The 21,438-nt window shown below is 38.4% G+C and overlaps 1 protein-coding gene across 1 annotated transcript in view; it reads right to left on the bottom strand.

Annotated features, from left to right (window-relative positions):
* LOC124798251 (alpha-catulin) overlaps positions 1 to 21,438 on the bottom strand; it is a 170,039-nt gene that overhangs the window by 91,608 nt on the left and 56,993 nt on the right. The window contains exons 3-4 of the mRNA XM_047261572.1: positions 12,972 to 13,226; positions 11,911 to 12,159 (exon numbers count right to left, since the gene is read on the bottom strand). Coding sequence (XP_047117528.1) covers positions 11,911 to 12,159; positions 12,972 to 13,226 — 504 coding nt within the window. The remainder of the gene's footprint in view (positions 1 to 11,910; positions 12,160 to 12,971; positions 13,227 to 21,438) is intronic.

Below are 21,438 nucleotides of genomic sequence, written 5' to 3'. Positions count from 1 at the left end.
CACTTGAAGTTGGTTCTGGAAACTTTCATGGGATAGTTTGCATATGTCTTCAAGCATCTGCTAGTTTAGTTCTTTCTGTATCTTCATGACACTCTCCCATGTGTTGAATGAACCTGTGATCATTTGTATTTCCCTTCTTTGTATCTGTTCAAACATCCACTGTCAGTCCTATTTGGTTATGAGTGCCACATACTTCAACAGTATTCTAGTATGGGTCTCATAAGTGTTTTGTATACAGTCTCCTTTGTGGACTGTTTGCATTTCTGTAGTACTCTACAATTGAACCACAGTCTACCACCTGCTTTACCTATGAGTAAACCTACTTCATTGTTCCACTTCATATCCCTAACAATTGTTATGCCCATGTATTTGTATGAGCTGACTGACTCCAACTGAAACTCATCCACGTTGTTGCCATAGGATACCATGTTTTTTCATTTTGTGAGGTGCACAGTTTTACATTTCTGAACATTTAAAGCAAGATGTCAATATTTGCACCATTTGACTGAATGTTTGTGCAGCTTTTTTCAGACAATGTTTCACTGTAGATATCTGCGTGATGTACAAAAAGCTCGAGGTTACTATTAATTTTGTCTGTCAGGACGTTGATATACAACTCAAACAGCAAGGGTCCCAATGCACTTCCCTAGGCTGCAATTGAATTACTCCTACATTTGCTGTTGATGCATCCTCCCTACCAAGAAATTCTCAATGCAGACAAAATTTCACTTGATAGCCTATGTAAATGTACTTTCACTAATAAATGTTGCTGTGATTCTAATTCAGCTGATATTCAGAAGTCATACCAAATTTACCTAACTGCCTTCACCGATGGCTTTCAGGATGTCACGTGAGAAAAGTGCAAATTGTTTCTAATGCCTGATGGTTTCAGAATCTGTCCTGGTTGGCACAGAGACCAGTCTGATGAGATATCTCATGATGTTTGAGCTCAGAATATGTTCCAAGATTCTACGACAGACGGATGTCGATGGTACTGGGGGACAGTTTCATTGATTATTTCTGCTACCTTTCTTCCAACTAATGGCCGTACGGCTCTAGCTCATGTGTCTGGTATATTACAGTTAAAAAGGGGATGATTCCCTCACAAGTTCAATAGGGAAGCTTACAGGATTTCCATCAAGTCCTGGGGCTTAAATTTTTTAGTGATTTCAGCTGTTCCACAACAACCCTGACATTTATGGAACCCTTTACCCCTTCTCAATTACAGAATTGAACTGTGGGGCTGTGCGGCTGATGTACATTTAAAAAGAATACTACTACTACTACTACTACTACTACTACTACTACTACTACAGAAAAGAGCAATAAGACATATACATGGGATGGGACACAGAGATTCATGTCATGAAGTGTTTGTGCAGCACAAATATCTGTCAACATATTCTCTGTACATCTTCAAAATAGTTGTATTTTTTATAAGTCAACCAACAGAAACTATCAAGGGCAGTGATGTACATGATCACAACACTAGAACAAAGTGTGACTATTTCCGTAACAGAACAATGTTAAAAATGACTGATAGAAGTCCATATATCAGTGGTTTGATTTGGTATAACAATCTACCAAACTCTCTAAGAATGTACATGGGAAATGTTTTTAAAACAAAATTAAAATCTTTTCTAACAGAAAAACGTTTATATTCTTTCAACGAATTTTAAGATAGTGATTGTAACATGAGGCATTAGCACATCAGTTGTAATGTGATAAATGTAAAAAATAGACATAAGAAGCAACAGCTAGAGAATATAGTGTATTTTATAAGTGTAAATATAACCATAGTATTAAGTCTGACGTTTGCAAAAGCCATCATTACAATGGCTCCATGCAAAGAAAATGTAAATAAATAAATAGTATGTATATATTTCATCTCTGACATCTTACAAAAATGAAACCGGGGCTATTCCTGTAATTTACTTTCTAAAGAAAATTTGAAAACAGAGTTCAGCATTCCTGTTTTGCCTCACTATCCTCAATTTCATTTTCTTTGTTATCTTCTCTATCCAGTGCATGGTCAAGTATTTTTCTAAACTCAAGTCACGTGCTCCTCCTCAGAGCTAAATGTTTTGATGTTCTTGAAATAAAACACTATTACTATTTTATCTAGTTCAGTGAACACATAAATCTTTGTACTTGTTTTAGTTGGCCTTTGTACTTCAGTTATCATTCTTCCTACAACTGCCTCACAGTCATGGTACCAGTTCAATGTGCACATCCTCAAAGAGGCTGGATGAAGTCTATTTGTTGCCATTAGATCCAATAAATTTTTGTTGTGAATATACTTTCAAACTTTGTGTCCTAAATAGTTTTCAGAGTATTGTTCCACAGGTTGTCTTAGCAAGCCCACCTTTGGTAAATGTCAGAAGGCTCTGACTGGCAGTAATTTTTTTATTGCAGCCAATGTTACCTAGCTAACAAATACTGTATGAAAAGTATTCTCTCTGGTTATTGCCAGCAGCGGATGTAACTTTCAGGAAGCTCATGACACTTGGCTGATTTGGAAAAAATTGTTAATTTGCTACCAGTTTCTGTCAATGACCATCATATGGCACCTGAAGCCATGTTAGAAAACAGATATGAAAACAAAATCTCAATGAACAAAACGTCATAAAGACATAAAACACAAAGTGTAACATTTCCAGAGAAGTTGTAGCATTTTTCCCAGTCAAATTTTGAGATCTCAAGGGTAAGTGAATACATACAATGACAAAAAATGTAAGGACTTCTGTATTTCTCCCCTGTGTAAGCAAAACTCTTACGTACTAACATCAACATATTTTGTAATGAACTTTTTAGATGTAGAAAGGAAGCCAAATAATATATGTGTTTCATTAAAACCACTGTTGTTATTTTATTTCAATAAAACAAAACACATTTTGGGACAGAAATATGCATTTTCTTCGAGTCACAAGACAGATTTAAAATACCTTCAGTGATTCCTGAAATAACCTCAGAAAAATGTAGGCATCTGGAAATAAGTGAATAAGGCAGGGAAGTGTTGTGAAAACCAGCACTATAGGTGACCGCCAATAAAATGTTGGCTCTACCATGTTCATTATTGTTGGTTATTACCCACTGTTTTATGTCTATTATTTTACAGGTATGATGTGATTTTTCTTCTGAGAAATACATGGGTACACAGTGTACAAACTGCCAGGGACTGCCACAAATTTCTTCTTCTTATCACCCATACTTTCTAATGTATAAACTACTTTTGGGTTGCCAAAATGTACAAGAATGACTAAAATGTCTGTAAAGCATCACACTGTACAATGTACTTGCTAGCCTCTGGCCTGCCAAGGAGCACTGCAGTCTTAGGTCTATAGATAAACCACAAAAGTCTGCTGTATTATGCCACATAAAATAGACCTGGCCTGCGGGTAGATCAGTGAGACTAGATCCAACGGGCAAGCCCTGCACATTAGTGGGAAATGATGGGCTTCAGATCGGTCAGCTCAATCCATTAGAGATACCCACAGAAATTGCCTTCGATACTGGCCTGGTGTGGAAGTCCACTCGTGTGGCCAGCAATTCATGTGTCACAGACACCACGTTGATGAAATGAGATCGAAATGATAAATCCATGCAACAGACAACTTGCGCAAATACTCTGAGAATCAGTACTATTGAGGACAGGTTGCAGCTCACTTTAAAGATGATCGCAGAGCCACAGGCAGGCATGTAGAAAAGACAACTACATTCTCACAACTAAATTTTCAGCTACAGCCTTTGTCAGAAAACACCCATTCACACAATCACTCAGACAAAACTCATGCACACATGACTGCCATCTCCAACTGCTGCACCAACAGTCTCTTGAGAATCAGATCCAAACAAACCACTACTCATGCATCACTGCCTCTCATTGGCAGCTGCTAGGCTAGTGGCAAGAATTGGTGGCACTGACTGCAAGCTGAGGGGAATGGTAGAAAGGGGAGAAGCAGTAAGAATGAGGGAGTAGGGAAGTGGCGCCCAGCCAGTGATGATGCATGACATCTTAGTAAACAAACCATTTCATCTACTGAGACATAAATGAGATTTTTCATGTTTTTTTCAAATTTCTTTGATTTCCCTGACACGTTTAAAATTCCCTGATTTCCAGAACTTGTGGCAACCCTGGCATAATGAGACAATAACATAAAAAAATGTAACCTGTGACAAAAATCTTTCAAGCATTAATTAAAACAGACGTGGCAAATTCTGGGTACAATGCGTAAGTCAGTGTATCACATGTCCCACAGGGACACAGGAACAAATGATTTAGATTAAGGTTTCCAGTATATTAATGGGAAGTTATGTCATCTCATGGATATAAGAAAAACTAACCACAGTTAAACGGTCCAAGGTACACAGTGTTAAACTCAGTAGCCTCATTAAGGGTACCTTAGTATGCAGAGGGCCTGTCAATAAAAGCATTAATTCATCTCCATACGAGTGGCTAAAATGACGTAGATATGACACCAAACTTATAGTCAAACAGATACAAACAATGGAAAAACCAGGATGGAATAATGACAATATTATGAAAATGATAGATTGCTTCTCACTATATAGTGCAGATACTGAACTGCAGATAGACACAACAAGAGACTGCCAAACAAGTGAGCTTCAAAAAGGCCTTAAGTGGACAAAAAACACCCACCCACACCCACCCACCCACACACACACACACACACACACACACACACACACACACACACACACACACATACACAGGGTGGTTGCAAGCTCATTTGTTTGGAAGTCTTTTTGTTGTGCCTTTCTGTGACTCAACATCTCCACTATATGGTAAGTAGCAATCTGCCCTTTTCATAACATTATAGTCAAATAGGAATTATGTGGTTCTCATTCATAAGTTATATTACCCATTCTGCCATCCCCCTCCCCCATCCTGAGAACATTTGAGATTTTGTATAATACTTTCTATAGGACTGCTTTGCGATTATTCAAACTTGTCTGTTATCCTCTATATATAATACCCTCTTTGTATTTCCAGATAAAATTGTTGTTACATTTTATTTTGATACAATTATATGTGGTTCATATTGTTAATTTATGGGAGTTGAAGTATTTTTGTCTATGCTGGGATATCGTTTCCCATCTTTATTGCACAACACAGTCTATTAGACATTTAAAAGTGTTAATGAGTTGCAATGGTCTAAAAAGATGTTTTTGGTAACATGCTTCACCCTATTCAATACAATCTTTAACTGCCAAAACCAGATGATCCTGAGTCTCTCTCTCTCTCTCTCTCTATATATATATAATGGAAGGAAACATTCCACGTGGGAAAAATTATATATAAATACAAAGATGAGGTGACTTACCGAACAAAAACGCTGGCAGGTCGATAGACACACAAACAAACACAAACATACACACAAAATTCAAGCTTTCGCAACAAATTGTTGCCTCATCAGGAAAGAGGGAAGGAGAGGGGAAGACGAAAGGAAGTGGGTTTTAAAGGAGAGGGTAAGGAATCATTCCAATCCCGGGAGCGGAAAGACTTACCTTAGGGGGAAAAAAGGACAGGTATACACTCGCACACACGCACATATCCATCCACACATACAGACACAAGCAGACATATTTGTCTGCTTGTGTCTGTATGTGTGGATGGATATGTGCGTGTGTGCGAGTGTATACCTGTCCTTTTTTCCCCCTAAGGTAAGTCTTTCCGCTCCCGGGATTGGAATGACTCCTTACCCTCTCCTTTAAAACCCACTTCCTTTCGTCTTCCCCTCTCCTACCCTCTTTCCTGATGAGGCAACAATTTGTTGCGAAAGCTTGAATTTTGTGTGTATGTTTGTGTTTGTTTGTGTGTCTATCGACCTGCCAGCGTTTTTGTTCGGTAAGTCACCTCATCTTTATATATATATATATATATATATAAAAACAAAGATGAGGTGACTTACCGAACAAAAGCGCTGGCAGGTCGATAGACACACAAACAAACACAAACACACACACAAAATTCAAGCTTTCGCTTTCATGGTGTTAGAAGGTGGAAAGTGTAACCTGAGGTGAAATGAAAATGAAAATAAAAATATATGGGGAGAGATAAAGGTGAACCGGAAAGAAACTGGAGATCTGGAATGAAAAAAGGCGAAAAGGTGTTGGTTACAGCTGGGCTATGTTGGACTTGGGTTGGTAGACAACGATGTGCATAAAGGTTAGGTGGTTGTGTTGCCGCCAAAACACGTTAAAGGACGGAGAAATTCCCGAATTTCTCCGTCCTTTAACGTGTTTTGGCGGCAACACAACCACCTAACCTTTATGCACATCGTTGTCTACCAACCCAAGTCCAACATAGCCCAGCTGTAACCAACACCTTTTCGCCTTTTTTCATTCCAGATCTCCAGTTTCTTTCCGGTTCACCTTTATCTCTCCCCATATATTTTTATTTTCATTTTCATTTCACCTCAGGTTACACTTTCCACCTTCTAACACCATGAAGGCGAAAGCTTGAATTTTGTGTGTGTGTTTGTGTTTGTTTGTGTGTCTATCGACCTGCCAGCGCTTTTGTTCGGTAAGTCACCTCATCTTTGTTTTTATATATAATTTTTCCCACGTGGAATGTTTCCTTCCATTATATATATATATATATATATATATATATATATATATATATATATATATATTGCCTTTACAAATGTCTGCTTGTGTCTGTGTATGTGTGGATGGATATGTGTGTGTGTGCGAGTGTATACCTGTCCTTTTTTCCCCCTAAGGTAAGTCTTTCCGCTCCCGGGATTGGAATGACTCCTTACCCTCTCCCTTAAAACCCATATCCTTTTGTCTTTCCTTCTCCTTCCCTCTTTCCTGACGAGGCAACCATTGGTTGCGAAAGCTAGAATTTTGTGTGTATGTTTGTGTTTGTTTGTGTGTCTATCGACCTGCCAGCGCTTTTGTTTGGTAAGTTTCATCATCTTTCTTTTTAGATATATTTTTTTCCCACGTGGAATGTTTCCCTCTATATATATATATATATATATATATATATATATATATATATATATATATATATATATATATATATACACACACACACACCTTAAACTTAGGGGGAAAAAAGGACGGGTATACACTCACACACACACACACACACACACACACACACACACATATATCCATCCACACATATACAGACACAAGCAGACATATTTAAAGACAAAGACAAAGAGTTTCTCTTTGTCTTTAAATATGTCTGCTTGTGTCTGTATATGTGTGGATGGATATGTGTGTGTGTGCGAGTGTATACCCGTCCTTTTTTCCCCCTAAGGCAAGTCTTTCCGCTCCCGGGATTGGAATGACTCCTTACCCTCTCCTTTAAAACCCACTTCCTTTTGTCTTTCCCTCTCCTTCCCTCTTTCCTGACGAAGCAACCGTTGGTTGCGAAAGCTTGAAATTTTGTGTGTGTATTTGTGTGTTTTTTTTATTGTGTCTATCTACCACCACTTTCCCGTTTGGTAAGACATGGAATCTTTGTTTTATACATATATAAAACACATTTGCTGTCTGTCTGACATTTCATATTGATCTTACACGTTTGGATATTGTGTACTGATCAATCTTGTTTGTCTATAAATAATATTAGGAAAACATCAAAGAGACTGTTACGCATTATAGCTTTCAGCCAATGCATCCTACAGCAAAGAAAAAAGATAAAGATGAACACAAACAAGTATATCTCTCACACACATGACTTCTACCACTTGCAGCTTCAACCAGAATTTGGAGAGTGGGTGGGTAAGGGGGAGGGATAGCAGAGTACATTTGGGGAGGCGAGAAAGGCACTGTCTGGTGGGGTCAGAAACTGCCAGGTGCAGCATCAAGATATGGGGTGTGTAGAAAAAACGAGGAGTGGAGAAGGAGAGAAGCAGAAAAGGAGAGGAACAGGGAAGAGGAAAGATCGGGCGGGTAAACTGGGAGTGGGCGGCACACGGAGGATGCAAGAATGTGAGAAGGGAGGAGATGATGGGACAAGAGGATGAAAACTGTTGGGTGTAGGGTGTGGGGATAATAGGTTACCATACATTGTGGCCAGGATAATTTTGAGAATAGAAAACATGTTGCAAGGATAACTTCCATCTGCACATTTCAGAATAGCTGGTGGTGGAGGATAAGATCTAGATAGCCCGGGCTGTGAAGCATCCATTGAAATTGAGCATGTTATGTTCAGCTGCATGTTGTGCCACTGGGTGGACTACTTTGCTCTTGATCACAGTTTGGTGATGGTTGTTTACTCTCATGGACAAATGGTTGATAGTCATAAAAAAATAAAAATTTGTGCAATGGTTGCAACAGAGCTGATGTACAACATAGCTGCTTTCACAAGTGGCTCGGCCTTTGAAGAGGGTAAGATAAGCCTGTGACAGGACTGGGATAGGAAATGCTGGGTGGGTGGATTGGGCAGGTCTTGCACCTGTGTCTTGGTTACGGATATGATTCCTGTGGCAAGGATTTGGGACTGGGAGAGGCATAGGGATGGGCTAGGATGTTGTAGAAGTTGGGTGTGTAAGCAAACTATACTTTAGGAGTGGTGGAAAGGTTCTTAGGTGGGATGTCTCTCATTTTAGAGCATAACAATATATAATCAAAGCCATGATGTAGGATGTGGTTCAGTTGTTCAAGTCTGGGGTGGTATTGAGTGATGAAGTGGGCACTCTTTTATAGCTGGCTCTCAAGGGTGATTAACATTAAGGTTATGTTGAAATTTTTCTTTTTTCTAATGTTAATTCAGGTGCCAGATGATGGTCATTGACTGAAACTGGTAGCATATTAATTAACTGTTTAAAATCAGTAAAGTGTCATTAGTTTCCTGAAATACTGTGTGACGTAGCCACTGTCTGTTGTGTTACTAATACGTGCTGCACTCTATTTCATACAGTTCCCTTTCTTTGAAGTGTGCATTATTGTTGCAGTTAAGATACACATTATATCAAAACATGTGATGGTTACAGTTTTGATTATGAAAATAATTTATGTCACCTTAATGTTACATGCAGCTGCTGCTTTTGTGGAACCATGAGGCACAGATTAAGAGGCTTGACTGCAAGAAACAGGTGTGGTTTCTCTTCCCCCCCCCCCCCTCCCTTTCTCCTCTCCCCACATGCCTCCTTATCCCATCTCAATCCAAGGGAGGGAAGGGGGTGGGAAAGTTCACTTCCTGCACTCCCTACACCCCCATATGGCAATCGGCCAACTTACAGTCAATGTACTGTAAAAACTGTAATTATTCCAGTTTTTTGTGAGATGATCAAAGTCTTTCTCAACCTCCAATGTTGAGAGTATGATTGGGGAATGTATGTGTCACTGAGTTGACATCTCTATGATTATTTTGTTAGCATCTGGGTAAGAGTCTGGTGGTTGATAGAAGGGCCAATTACAAATGTGTTTGGTGGATATGAGTTTCCTGTCTATTGCAATGAATACACCAACTCCTTTTCCCATCAGGTACGCTTTGGTACACACTTAGATTCACTCCAAACATATCAACTCTGTATATTATGGCTTCTGAACAGCTTTCTGTACCTAGTATTATGTTACCCACAATATTTTTAAAAGTGCCTTAAACTTTGGGCTACTGCTTCAGTTAATCACTAGAATTTTAAGACTCATCTATGAGGGGCATTTCTTTCACTCTTGAACTGTTTGGACCTTGTATAGCTATCACTACAAGACAAAGAATCACCTAAACTAGAACATCCTTTTGTGCACCCCACATATAGTCCACTACCGGGATGACAGTGTTTATGTGTAGAGCAACCTGACCCATCTTGGGAGATCCAGAACACAGCATGTTGTTATCAATGGAGAGACGTCTACAGACGTTAAAGTAACCTCTGGCATGCCACAGGGGAATGTTATGGGACCATTGCTTTTCACAATATATATAAATGACCTAGTAGATAGTGTCGGAAGTCCCATGTGGCTTTTCGCGGATGATGCTGTAGTATACAGAGAAGTTGCAGCATTAGAAAATTGTAGCGAAATGCAGGAAGATCTGCAGCAGATAGGCACTTGGTGCAGGGAGTGGCAACTGACCCTTAACATAGACAAATGTAATGTATTGCGAATACATAGAAAGAAGGATCCTTTATTGTATGATTATATGATAGCGGAACAAATACTGGTAGCAGTTACTTCTGTAAAACATCTGGGAGTATGCATGCGGACCGATTTGAAGTGGAATGATCACATAAAATTAATTGTTGGTAAGGCGGGTACCAGGTTGAGATTCATTGGGAGAGTCCTTAGAAAATTTAGTCCATCAACAAAGGAGGTGGCTTACAAAACACTCGTTCGACCTATACTTGAGTATTGCTCATCAGTGTGGGATCCGTACCAGATCGGGTTGACGGAGGAGATAGAGAAGATCCAAAGAAGAGCAGCGCGTTTTGTCACAGGGTTATTTGGTAACCGTGATAGCGTTATGGAGATGTTTAACAAACTGAAGTGCAGACTCTGCAAGAGAGGCGCTCTGCATCGCGGTGTAGCTTGCTCGCCAGGTTTCGAGAGAGTGCGTTTCTGGATGAGGTATCGAATATATTGCTTCCCTCTACTTATACCTCCCGAGGAGATCACGAATCTAAAATTAGAGAGATTAGAGCGCGCACGGAGGCTTTCAGACAGTCGTTCTTCCCGCGAACCATACGTGACTGAAACAGGAAAGGGAGGTAATGACAGTGGCACGTAAAGTGCCCTCCGCCACACACCGTTGGGTGGCTTGCGGAGTATAAATGTAGATGTAGATCCTACAGTTCTCAAATCTATGACTCAAGTCTAGGAAATTACAGGCTAGGTTGTCACAGAATCTTTGAAGTCTCTGGTTCAAGTAATTCATTGGCCTTAGAAACAGGGAGTTTCTACAAGTTCGGGGACAATGCTGTAGACTGTGAGCTTATTGGAAGTGAGGCCAGTTTTCTCAGCCTTCTCTACCACTTGATGAAATGGTGCAAGTATGATCTTCGAGCCCAGATTACTGGCGTCATTCATTTCAGTGTTCAATATGCAGTTGGCTGCATCGTGTTTCCTTAATGGCTGCTGGAACAACCTCTTCAACATGTTGAATGAGGTGTCAAACCACACACACCGAATGCGCAAGGTGCTCCTTCTTACACCACTGCTGCACATTCCCTTAGGAATATCATTATTTTCTACGTGTCTGAAATGGAGAACTTGAGTTATATTAGAGTAAGGAGTTAGATAGATAGATGGATGGATGGATGGAGAGAGAGAGAGAGAGAGAGAGAGAGAGAGAGAGAGAGAGAGAGACAGAGAGAAACACCCTAACCTCTTGTAAGAGGACATCCTCCGCTAGCATTACTTTTCCTCAGCAGTACTTGTTGATACCAGTACTGTTTTTTCAAATTTTGGACACATCAGTATTATCTCAGTTGATTTTCTGAAAAATTTCATTTAATTTTATACGCAGTACAGTATTTCAAGCTAAAATTTATGAAAAGGAATTACTTTATAAAACATTTTAATTTGATGTTATAATCGATAAGTACTAGTTCTGATTTTTTTTTTTTTTTTTTTTTTTTTTGTTTTGCTGTAAGTCTGCAAGTAAATCATCTTATTTTTCTGTCATATACTTAAGAAAAGTAATTGATATCTGCTGTGTGTTGATGTGTAGTTTATTCATGATCTGGATAGCACATCAGTAAGAATAAAAGGATTCTACTTCTCTTTCTTTTCAAACCATCTGACATTCTTGGTCTATTAAGTTTTCTTTGTACTGGTTTGAGAGATCAGACTGCACATATAATTTTTTTTCAATCAATATATTTTTGAGCACTTGATAGCCTTTGTGTATCACAACTCATCAGTTCAAGTATGACTTTGTAGACATTGTTCAAGGCTTTCTTATACATGTTATGTACTCACCTCAAGAATGTGGTCAAGGCATTCAGTGAAGCGATCAGAGCAATCTTGTAGGCGGTCAGCATCAGCTGCAAGTGCAGCATTGCGTATCGCTGCAACTGTGTCGTGTGCACCCCGTAGTGCAGCTGGCAGTTCTGCTGCTTGTTCCAGAGTTGTCTGTCGCAACTGGTGTCCCATGTCACGTGCAGCACGAATTGCGCCACATACTGCACTCTCCATTTCACTTGTAGGTGAACTGCCTTCACATTGTTCCTGCAAGAGAGAAAGTATGAGAATCTGGTGCACACAAGACATTTAAGACGGTCATCAGGACAGACACTGTGACCATCAGTTTGTGCTTTCCTTTTGTACTTATATACTTTTAACAATTGCTAGATTATTTATAATAACTAACTGAAAAGTTTTTGACAAAATGCAAGAATAATGGCCCATCAGAAGTTATCAGTTGCGGCTGTGCCCAACTTGTGCAACTTGTGGCCAACAATGACACAGAAGCAAGACCACAATCGACATCTGTGTGTGTGTTTTTTTTATCCTCTTCTATCAACAGCACATTCTTCTACATAATGTTAGTTTTGCTTAAATTTGCAAGGAACAGATAACTATCTCTGTCTCCTTCATTATCGAATATCAGTAATACCATAAATATGTAGGGATTTTTGCAATGACTGTCTGTCCATTTCTGAAGCTACTTTACATTGCAGCTGCGTAAATTTTATATAGTTGTTATTTCTCCCATGAAACATCCATTAAAAACATCAATATAATGTCTAAAAAGTAATTTTGCATTAATTTCATCTCACAGTGATACATTTCTTTACTGAGTGTAAATAAGAGTGACGGAACCCAGGAAATTTTCCATGAAAATATGATTCAACTAGATGAGCGTTATGCTACTGCTCCACAATTTTTTGTTCCAGAAGTCAGAAGACTTCAGATTTGTAGTATTTATACAAATTTACTGAAGAAATTTTCCTCAGTTTTCCTAAGAAAACATCTGATATACGAGAAATCAGAAGCAAGTCTTCTCTCGGCTTTTAATATTTCGTGTTGAGAGTGCTTACCAGACTGACACCAACACGTAACAGCTGGTTGAGCTCAAGTTTCGCCCGATCACAGAGTAAGAGGATGCTCTCACGATGCTCGTGACTGGTGTACGCTGAGTCCGTGAAGTCTTGCGTACGTTCCACGACTGCATCAAGTGCCGCTGTAAGGCGCTCCTTGCAGCCAGGTCCAAGCAGTGTCAGTCGCGTCATTTCCACCAGGTCCTCGAAGTGTTTTAGTGCACCAGATACAGTCCGACTAGCATCCCAGTCCTCCTGCAACACACAAAATCTACCATGCTGTTGGCTGTCATCTTGTTCTGCAGCCCCATACCTCTATTTGCTTACTTTCACTTTGCACCATGTGAATTTCTTTATACTGATTTAATCTGTACATTGTTCATGACTTTATGATACTCTTTTGGCTGCTATCACCACCACCACCACCACCACCACCACCACCACCACCACCACCACCACATCAAAACAAGTGCTTCACTGCCCAGCCATGTCTTGGACAGTTCTGGGAGACAGACACCAAAACGTAAAAAATTTACGAGTGCAGCAGCACTTTGGGTTTCTCATGAATAAATAATATGTTACAATACTTAAAACAATTTAATTGTATCAAATTAACCTGTATTTAGCAAACTTCCTGTACTATGGCTTGTTTTAAACAACATGTCAAATAGAAAATAGCTCCTGAAACCCATTTTTCAGTGAGTAATGTGAGATTAATGCTCAATTTCATTTCCAGTAATCATTAAGAGCTGACAAGAATGGCTGTGCTGCCTTCCTTACAAGTCAGTTGCAAAACATTATGATCGCTCATTTATCTGTATATCTGCAGATATTTCAAACCATAAAAACATTAAGTGGGAGCAGGAGAAAACATATATGAATGTATTTAAAATTTGGAAGCTCTTGGAGCCAGTGATTCTTTCTTCTGGCTGAAGGCTAAAAGGGGAAGGAAGAGGGGTGAAGAAAAAGGACTAGAGTTTGGAAAAGTTGTCTACAACCTTGGGTCAGAGGAGACTTACCAGACGGGGTGAGAAAGAAAGACTAATTCTTGGGGACTGCACCAGATCAGATTTAAAACCTGAGACCTTAAAGATGGAAGATAGGGTATTACATGAGACAGACATTATTGACAAAACATTGGCATGTTAATAAAAGTGGAAAGCAAAATGCATTGTATGTTGTAGAGGTGGAGGGGGGGGGGGGGGCAACAGACCATGAAAGAAATAGAAAACTAAAAGGGTGTGAAGAAAGAAATAATTACCGTGAAGAAATGCTGAGACCAAAGAAACTAACATAAATTAAGGTGAAGTGGCTCGTGGGAACCAAGGACATGTTGTAATGCCTGTTTCCACCTGTAGAGTTCTGAGAAACTGGGGTCTCGGTGAAGATCCAGATAGCACATGTGGTGAAACAGGCACCAAGGTCTCTCATTTTATACAGCATATTCTGCTACAGAATATTGTATGTTGCCAATATATACCCCCTTACTATGGCTACTCATCCTAACTGAGAACTTGGTGGTAGTCATGTCGATGTAAACAGCCAAACAGTGTTTACGTAACAGCCGCTACATGACAAAAACATTACATTTCCAAAAACTGGTTATTTTTGTTGACCACAAAATGTTAAAATATTTCCAATGCTAGTGCAGTACATTCAGCCTACAACTGAAATTAACACAAAATGTTAAAATATTTCCATACGTTAAAATATTTCCAATGCTAGTGCAGTACATTCAGCCTACAACTGAAATTAACATCAAAATATTAGCTCTTCCCATAATTTACATGATTCTTTAATTGATATTCTAGAAAGCACAAATGTAAATAGAAAGTGACTGGCTCTTGTGCAGATAAGGCCCATACAAATTTTGGCTCGGTCCACTTGAAGAACAGTGTAAAGCTTTATTAAAACTTCCATAGGGCTTTGGAAGAAAAATAGTTGATGTGAGCTTTGCAGCACATATTGACAATCAAACATTGGCTGACCTGTTACCAATGGGTGTCTAACATACTAAGCTATGACACTTTATTTGTACTTTCAGACACACCATGTGTGTAGAAGCTCTCAACGATATTTGTGAAGAAACAGAAGATGCAATGTAAAATAAAGTTGAGTTACAGTAAAACATTATGACTTGCACTTTTATCTGCAGCTGAGAGAATCTTGCAAATTTATTTGCCATTGAAACCTTACTTCAGTGGCTTCTAATTATCTTTTTGTTAGGACAATCATTTAAAATAAAATAAAATTTCAATTTTATATATGAAAGTACATTTCTTGTAAATTCGTTGATATTGGATTGTAAAACTCCTACCTCAACTATTACTGGGGGTCCTTTTTAATTAATATCAGGATTAAGTTTGAAAGCTATTCTTGAGAATGTGAACTATATACGCAGTTTTTTATCTTTTTTATGGCTGAAAAGCTTTTCTCAATTAAGGCACTGGATGTATTAATAGTTAAAATAAATTCAGAGTTTTACAATTTTACAGTGTACAGTCTGTAGCCCATTTGACAGTAATCTTCAACAAATCACAAATATTTTTAGGATCTATTTTTCTGTAAATACACCCAACCACTAGTTGTGGTCTTAAATAGGAAAAAATAAAACTGATCCATAGAAGTAGAGTAGCACTAAAACTAGTGACTGGAATGCAATTTCAGAGTAACACTGTTCATACTGATTAAAATTTTGTACACTTCAGAGTTCCAAAGTTATTGAATCTACCTTGTAACTCTGACCTGTAATTGCCCCATAACTACGTCAAAAATTTTACACTAGAGTCTTCACCAAAGGTTGTCTCCAAATTGACTGTAGTATTATTACAAGGATGTCTAGTTGCTGGTTCATATACATGTTGCCCACAACTGACTCTTTCCTATATTATTTCAAATCCGTAACTTTTGTCTTTCAACATTTCTTCAAATTTATTACTTTTGTTACACATTAGCAAATGTCATAAGCTCAAAGTATCATACAAAGTCTCAGTGAGAGAGAAAATATCTGGAAAAGTCTGTAGAATGAAAGTGAAACAGACCTCCTCCATCGTGATTTCAAATCCACAAAAAAAAGTATAGGCCTCTTTGTCTCATTTATCTGGATCTATTATCATTCTGGAAAGCGAGAACTGTTGACTGTGATGTAAGGTTTTCACCAAACAGGATGCAGAAATTCACCATGTAACACTTTCAGGCAGTAATTCTTTTACTTCCTCTTCTACAACCCTAGTTCTTTAGTCCAACTTGAGGGGGAAAAAAAAGTAGCACGACCATTCACAGTGAGGGAAACAATTCTGGATTCTTTGATCTTTGATATGGCTAGTAATAGGACTGAATTCAGTCGATGAGTGAAGTGGTGAATGAACACTGCATTAGAAAACATGTTTATCACCCTTTATTGCAGTCCATTCAGATGACCAGCAAATTGCAGCTCCTACATAACTTTGAGCATCTTCATGAATTTTAGAAACATTTCATGGATTGACCAACAGCTGTGACATAGTGAAATACTGAGAGGACCTGTGAGAAACAATCCGTTGTTTCATGAAGAATAACCAAGACAAAAATTGAATCATTTTTCTCCTTCCTTACTTTATTAATGAGTGTGTTTGAAACATAAACATTCAAGTTGCTCTGTAATACATTTGAGACTCATGTAAATACAGAAGAATGAACTAAATGATGTTTCAGCTTTTTCTCATAGTCACTGAGAATGTGTACGAGATCAACATAACAGCAATCCTTCAGGTTTTACATATTAAGGCATACTTACAGCCACTTGTTGCTGTTGCAAAGCTGCGTATTGAAATGCTGTGTAGAAGATTTCTGGTTGTTATGTATGACTCAGTTGTAGATCTGCCCTCTTGTATTATGTCCTTGTCCTCTTAGAAACAGCAGGCAGAGAAGTTTGACAGCGGGGTCCCAGACACACACTCTGGTGCTGCCCTGCTCGAATCACCATGATTTTGCCACTCAGCAGTACTATAAGCAACTGGCTTGGTTGCTTACCATCTCTCTAACAGCAGCATACCTATGTGATTGTAGTTATAAACTCTTAAGACTTGCATTACATTATATCCTACATATTTAATTAGTAATCTTCCTTAATCTCAAGCATGTTTTCCATAGCACTAGAAAAGAAATCACAGCTTTTGGTTGTTACAATCAAGGCCAACAGTTGATTTACTGCAACACCTGGGGTAGCAGGTAGCCAAACATCTCCGAGTTCCAGCAATCGCTTGTACTGTGCACAAACATACAAATTATGTTGAGAATCATGAAAAATCAGCAGCTCTAATACAAAATTATTGTATAACATCATATTAGTCAACCCATGTCAGGAGTTACTTTGAACTCCAATGCTTTAATTAGCTTCATCATTGTTTCCAAGGTCATTCTGGGAAAGCAATGCCTATCTTGAGTGCATTAACTGCCTTACTTTTTGTTGCAAGAAATATGTCTTGATGTACAACATGCATTCTTCTGTAATGAATGCTCACAGCTGTGGTTAAAATTTGTAAATGTTCAAGCTACAATATGTAACGATTTTGTTCAGATAATGGAAAGAGATAAAAATATCATATGGAATCTTCCTATTTATTTGTTGATTTTAAAAGGCAAATACCATGCAAAAACAATTTAGAAAATGATTATACACCTCTGAGCAATGGAATGAGTTTTAAAAAAGATACATTCATCTGTACAATGAATTCCAAACATAAAAATAGGATTTGGTTAAAATGAAGACTAAAACAGGCTCCTACAGAGCAGAATTACCAACTGTTAAAGGTGCAAATATCTATGACTTTGGTCAAAGTTAGAGTGTTTGACTATATAACATATGTATCAAATTACATTGACCACTATGTTCAGAAGAGATGAGAGCAGATTAGGAACAATGTGGAGCAACAATGGTTAGTGCCATTCAAATAACTGAATGAACAGCAAATATCACAGAAAAACTGCCTGGACATTGTCCAGAACCTTCTCTGTCACGGGTAAAGTACCCGCCAAATGAATATTTTTGTTAATGAGTACAAAGTGGACATCAGAACAATGATTATTTAAAGTTGAAATGATACATACAATGGTAATTTTAAAATTCGATATTGGCAGTTGTGAAAATTTTGATGCAATTCTGGACCAAAACCCAGTATTAATTAAAAAAAAACAACACTCCTGTGAAAAACATGATTTTAACAATCAACATACCAATGCTTAAATAACATAAATTTTTTACTAATTTTAACTAACTGAAAACCTCACCTACATCTACAACTACATAAATACAACACAATCCACCGTACGGCGCATGGTACCCCGTACCACTACTAGTCATTTCCTTTCCTCTTCCACTCGCAGATAGAGTGAAGGAAAAACAACTGTCTTTTATAACTCTGCATGAGCTCTAATTTCTTGTATCTTCTTTTTGTGGTCCTTACATGCAATGCATGTTGGAGGCAGTAGAATCGTACTGCAGTTACCTTCAAATGCCAATTCTCTAAATTTTCTCAGCAGCATTCCTCAAAAAGAATTGTACCTTCTCTTCAAGGATTCCCATTTGAGTTCCTGAAACATGCCCATCAAAGTTATGAGTTGTTCGAACTTACCAGTAGTATATCAAGCAGTCGGCCTCTAAATTGCTTTGATGTCTTCCTTTAGTCTGAACTGGTACAGATGCCAAACACTCAAGCAGTACTCAACAATAGGCATCCTATATGGGGTCTCCTTTATAGACGAATCACACCTTCCTAGAATTCTGCTAAGAAACTGAAGTCAACCATTCACTTTCACAACCACAATGCTCATAAGCTCGTTCCATTTCATATCGCTTTGCAACATCACACCCAGATATTTAAACAATGTGACTGTGTCAAGCAGGACACTACTAATGCTGTATCTGAATATTACTTGTTCATTTTCCTATTCATCTTCATTAACTTACTTTTTTTCTACTTTTAGAGCTAGCTGCCATTCACCACCACAACCAGAAATTTGGTCTAAGTCACTTTGTATCCTCCTATAGTCACTCAACTTCAACACCTTATAGTACACCACAACATCATCAGCAAATAACCACAGACTGCTGCCAAGCCATCTGCCAAATCATTTATGTTAATAGAGAACAACAGTGGTCCTATCACGCTTCCATGGGGCAATCCTGACGATACCCTTATCTCTGATGAACACTTGCCTGTCACTTATAGTGAAATCCCCACCCATAGCCACCAGAGAGGTCTGCTCTGACTTCTGAAGAAGCTAGCTGCCTTATGATACAGTTCAAAACACAAAACAATACAAGGTTGGAAGTCACATTGTTTGGAACAATAATGCAATTTGTTTTCTATTATGTAATGAAATCCAAATTGCTGCTATAGGAGTTTATTGTTTTATTGTAATGAATCCATTTTGGCTAGATTGTCATCTTCAGACCACGTGAAAAAATTACTTAATATTTTTAATTCATTTTATTATATTGTTAGTTATCATATTTTCAGATATACAAATTTTGTACATATATCCATATATTATCAGTGGTCACTGTTAATCTGGATCATAATACAGTGTGGTGAAGATTTAGGACTCTTATTTTATAAGTTGTTTTGTGGTTTGTTGCTGTTATTAAGGGCGATTAAACACTAAAACTCGTATAGCAGCAATTTCAATTTCATTACATAACATCTCTAAGAGATATCTTCAATTCTGCACGTGCACTGGATCGTAAACTGTTTTCAAAGGTTTTACTGATAGTTAATGAAAAGCCATAACAAATGAAAAAAACAGATACAAAATGTGTCTTTATACTTCTGATGTATTTGGTTCACTTAGCATAATGAGAGTGCCTGCATCTAGCAGTTTGTTTATCAATTTATTGTTTCAACTGCTTCCCAGTTCAGCAGTATCTGTGAAACAAATCACATCAATAATGTCAACAAAGTAGTGTATCATGTTCTGGAGAATCAAGTTGTTTTGCTGTAATACTAAAAATAGTTTTTTTTATTACAGCTTTTTTGGTAAATCTGCCTTTCTAATCTCCTTGGATTCTAATCTTATGTGTATTTCTTGAGATATTACTATTTTTCAATGGTATGTATCCCATTTCGAATTTTGTTGACTACAGTTCCATCTACAATACAACAAAACAGAACTAGGTTAGCCTTTTTTTGAAAACCAATTCATTTGCCAAAATCACTATGTAAACACAGTTACTGGATCCACTAAATGCGTTTACATAGTGATTTTGGGAAATGAATTGGTTTCCAAAACAGTACCACAATACAAAATTACAGATGCCTCCTGCACTGACTGATCATGTCAGGTAACCATAACTAAAAATTGTCAAATACAAAAGTTACGTAATTTTTCCCCACAGGATTTGTACTTGCAATAAAAAATGGGAGTTCCTGTTTAAGATTTCAAAGTTCATCCCCTTCCACTCCCTGGGTGTGGGGCAGGGGAGTCAAGATAGGTGTCAAATTGGATGTCTGCCTTCAACACAAACAACTTTTATTTCAGAATTAGAAAATATTTTTTACTCTGCAGTGGAGGGTGCACTGATGTGAGACACCTTGGCAGATTAAAACTGTGGGCCATACCGAAACTCGAACTCGGGACCTTTGCCTTTCACGGGCAAGTGCTGTACCAACTGAGCTACCCAAGCACAACTCACGACCCATGCCAATAACTGTACTTCTGAAAACTTCCTGGCAGATTAAAACTGTGTGCCAGGCCGAGACTCGAACTCGGGACCTTTGCCTTTTGTGGGCAAGTGCTCTACCAACTGAGCTGCCCAAGCACGACTCATGCCTCGTCCTCACAGCTTCACTTCTGCCAGTACCTCGTCTCCTACCTTCCAAACTTTACAGAAGCTCACCTGCGATCTGTACTTCTGCAAGTACCTCATCTCCTACCTCCCAAACTTCACAGACGTTCTCCTGTAAATTTCACAGGAGATGTTCTGTGAAGTTTGGAAGATTTGGAGACGACATACTGGCAGAAGTAAAGCTGTGACGATGGATTGTGAGGTGTGCTAGGGTACCTCAGTCAGTAGAACAATGGCCCACCAAAAGGCTCAGTCTCGAGTTCTAGTCTCAGTCTGGCACACGGTTTTAATCCACCAAGAAGTTTCAACTATTATAGCCTCTGTTGTTAATCTGATTTGTTGTTTTCCAGATATTTCCAGAAACAATATTAAATGTCTCATCCTTACTTTAATTTCAGACTTGTGTGGATTATTCTAAGATTAGAGACATCAGTTTTGTAAATGTAAATGTAAATGTATGTGCGGCAAAGGCCTCCCGTCACATAGACTCTTCATGTGGTGTAAGTCCCAGACGACACCACTTTGGTGACTCGTGTGTCGGTGAAGGTGAAGGTGGAGGTGAAATGATGATGATGAAGACAACACAACACCCAGTTGCCGAGTGGAGAAAATCTCTGTCTCTGGCTACAGTGGCATATCGAG

This window comes from Schistocerca piceifrons, chromosome 5 (genome assembly GCF_021461385.2).
Source record: "Schistocerca piceifrons isolate TAMUIC-IGC-003096 chromosome 5, iqSchPice1.1, whole genome shotgun sequence".
Lineage (NCBI taxonomy): Eukaryota > Metazoa > Arthropoda > Insecta > Orthoptera > Acrididae > Schistocerca > Schistocerca piceifrons.
The sequence above is the reverse complement of the archived record's forward strand: the minus strand, read 5'-3'. Positions and strand labels throughout refer to the sequence as shown.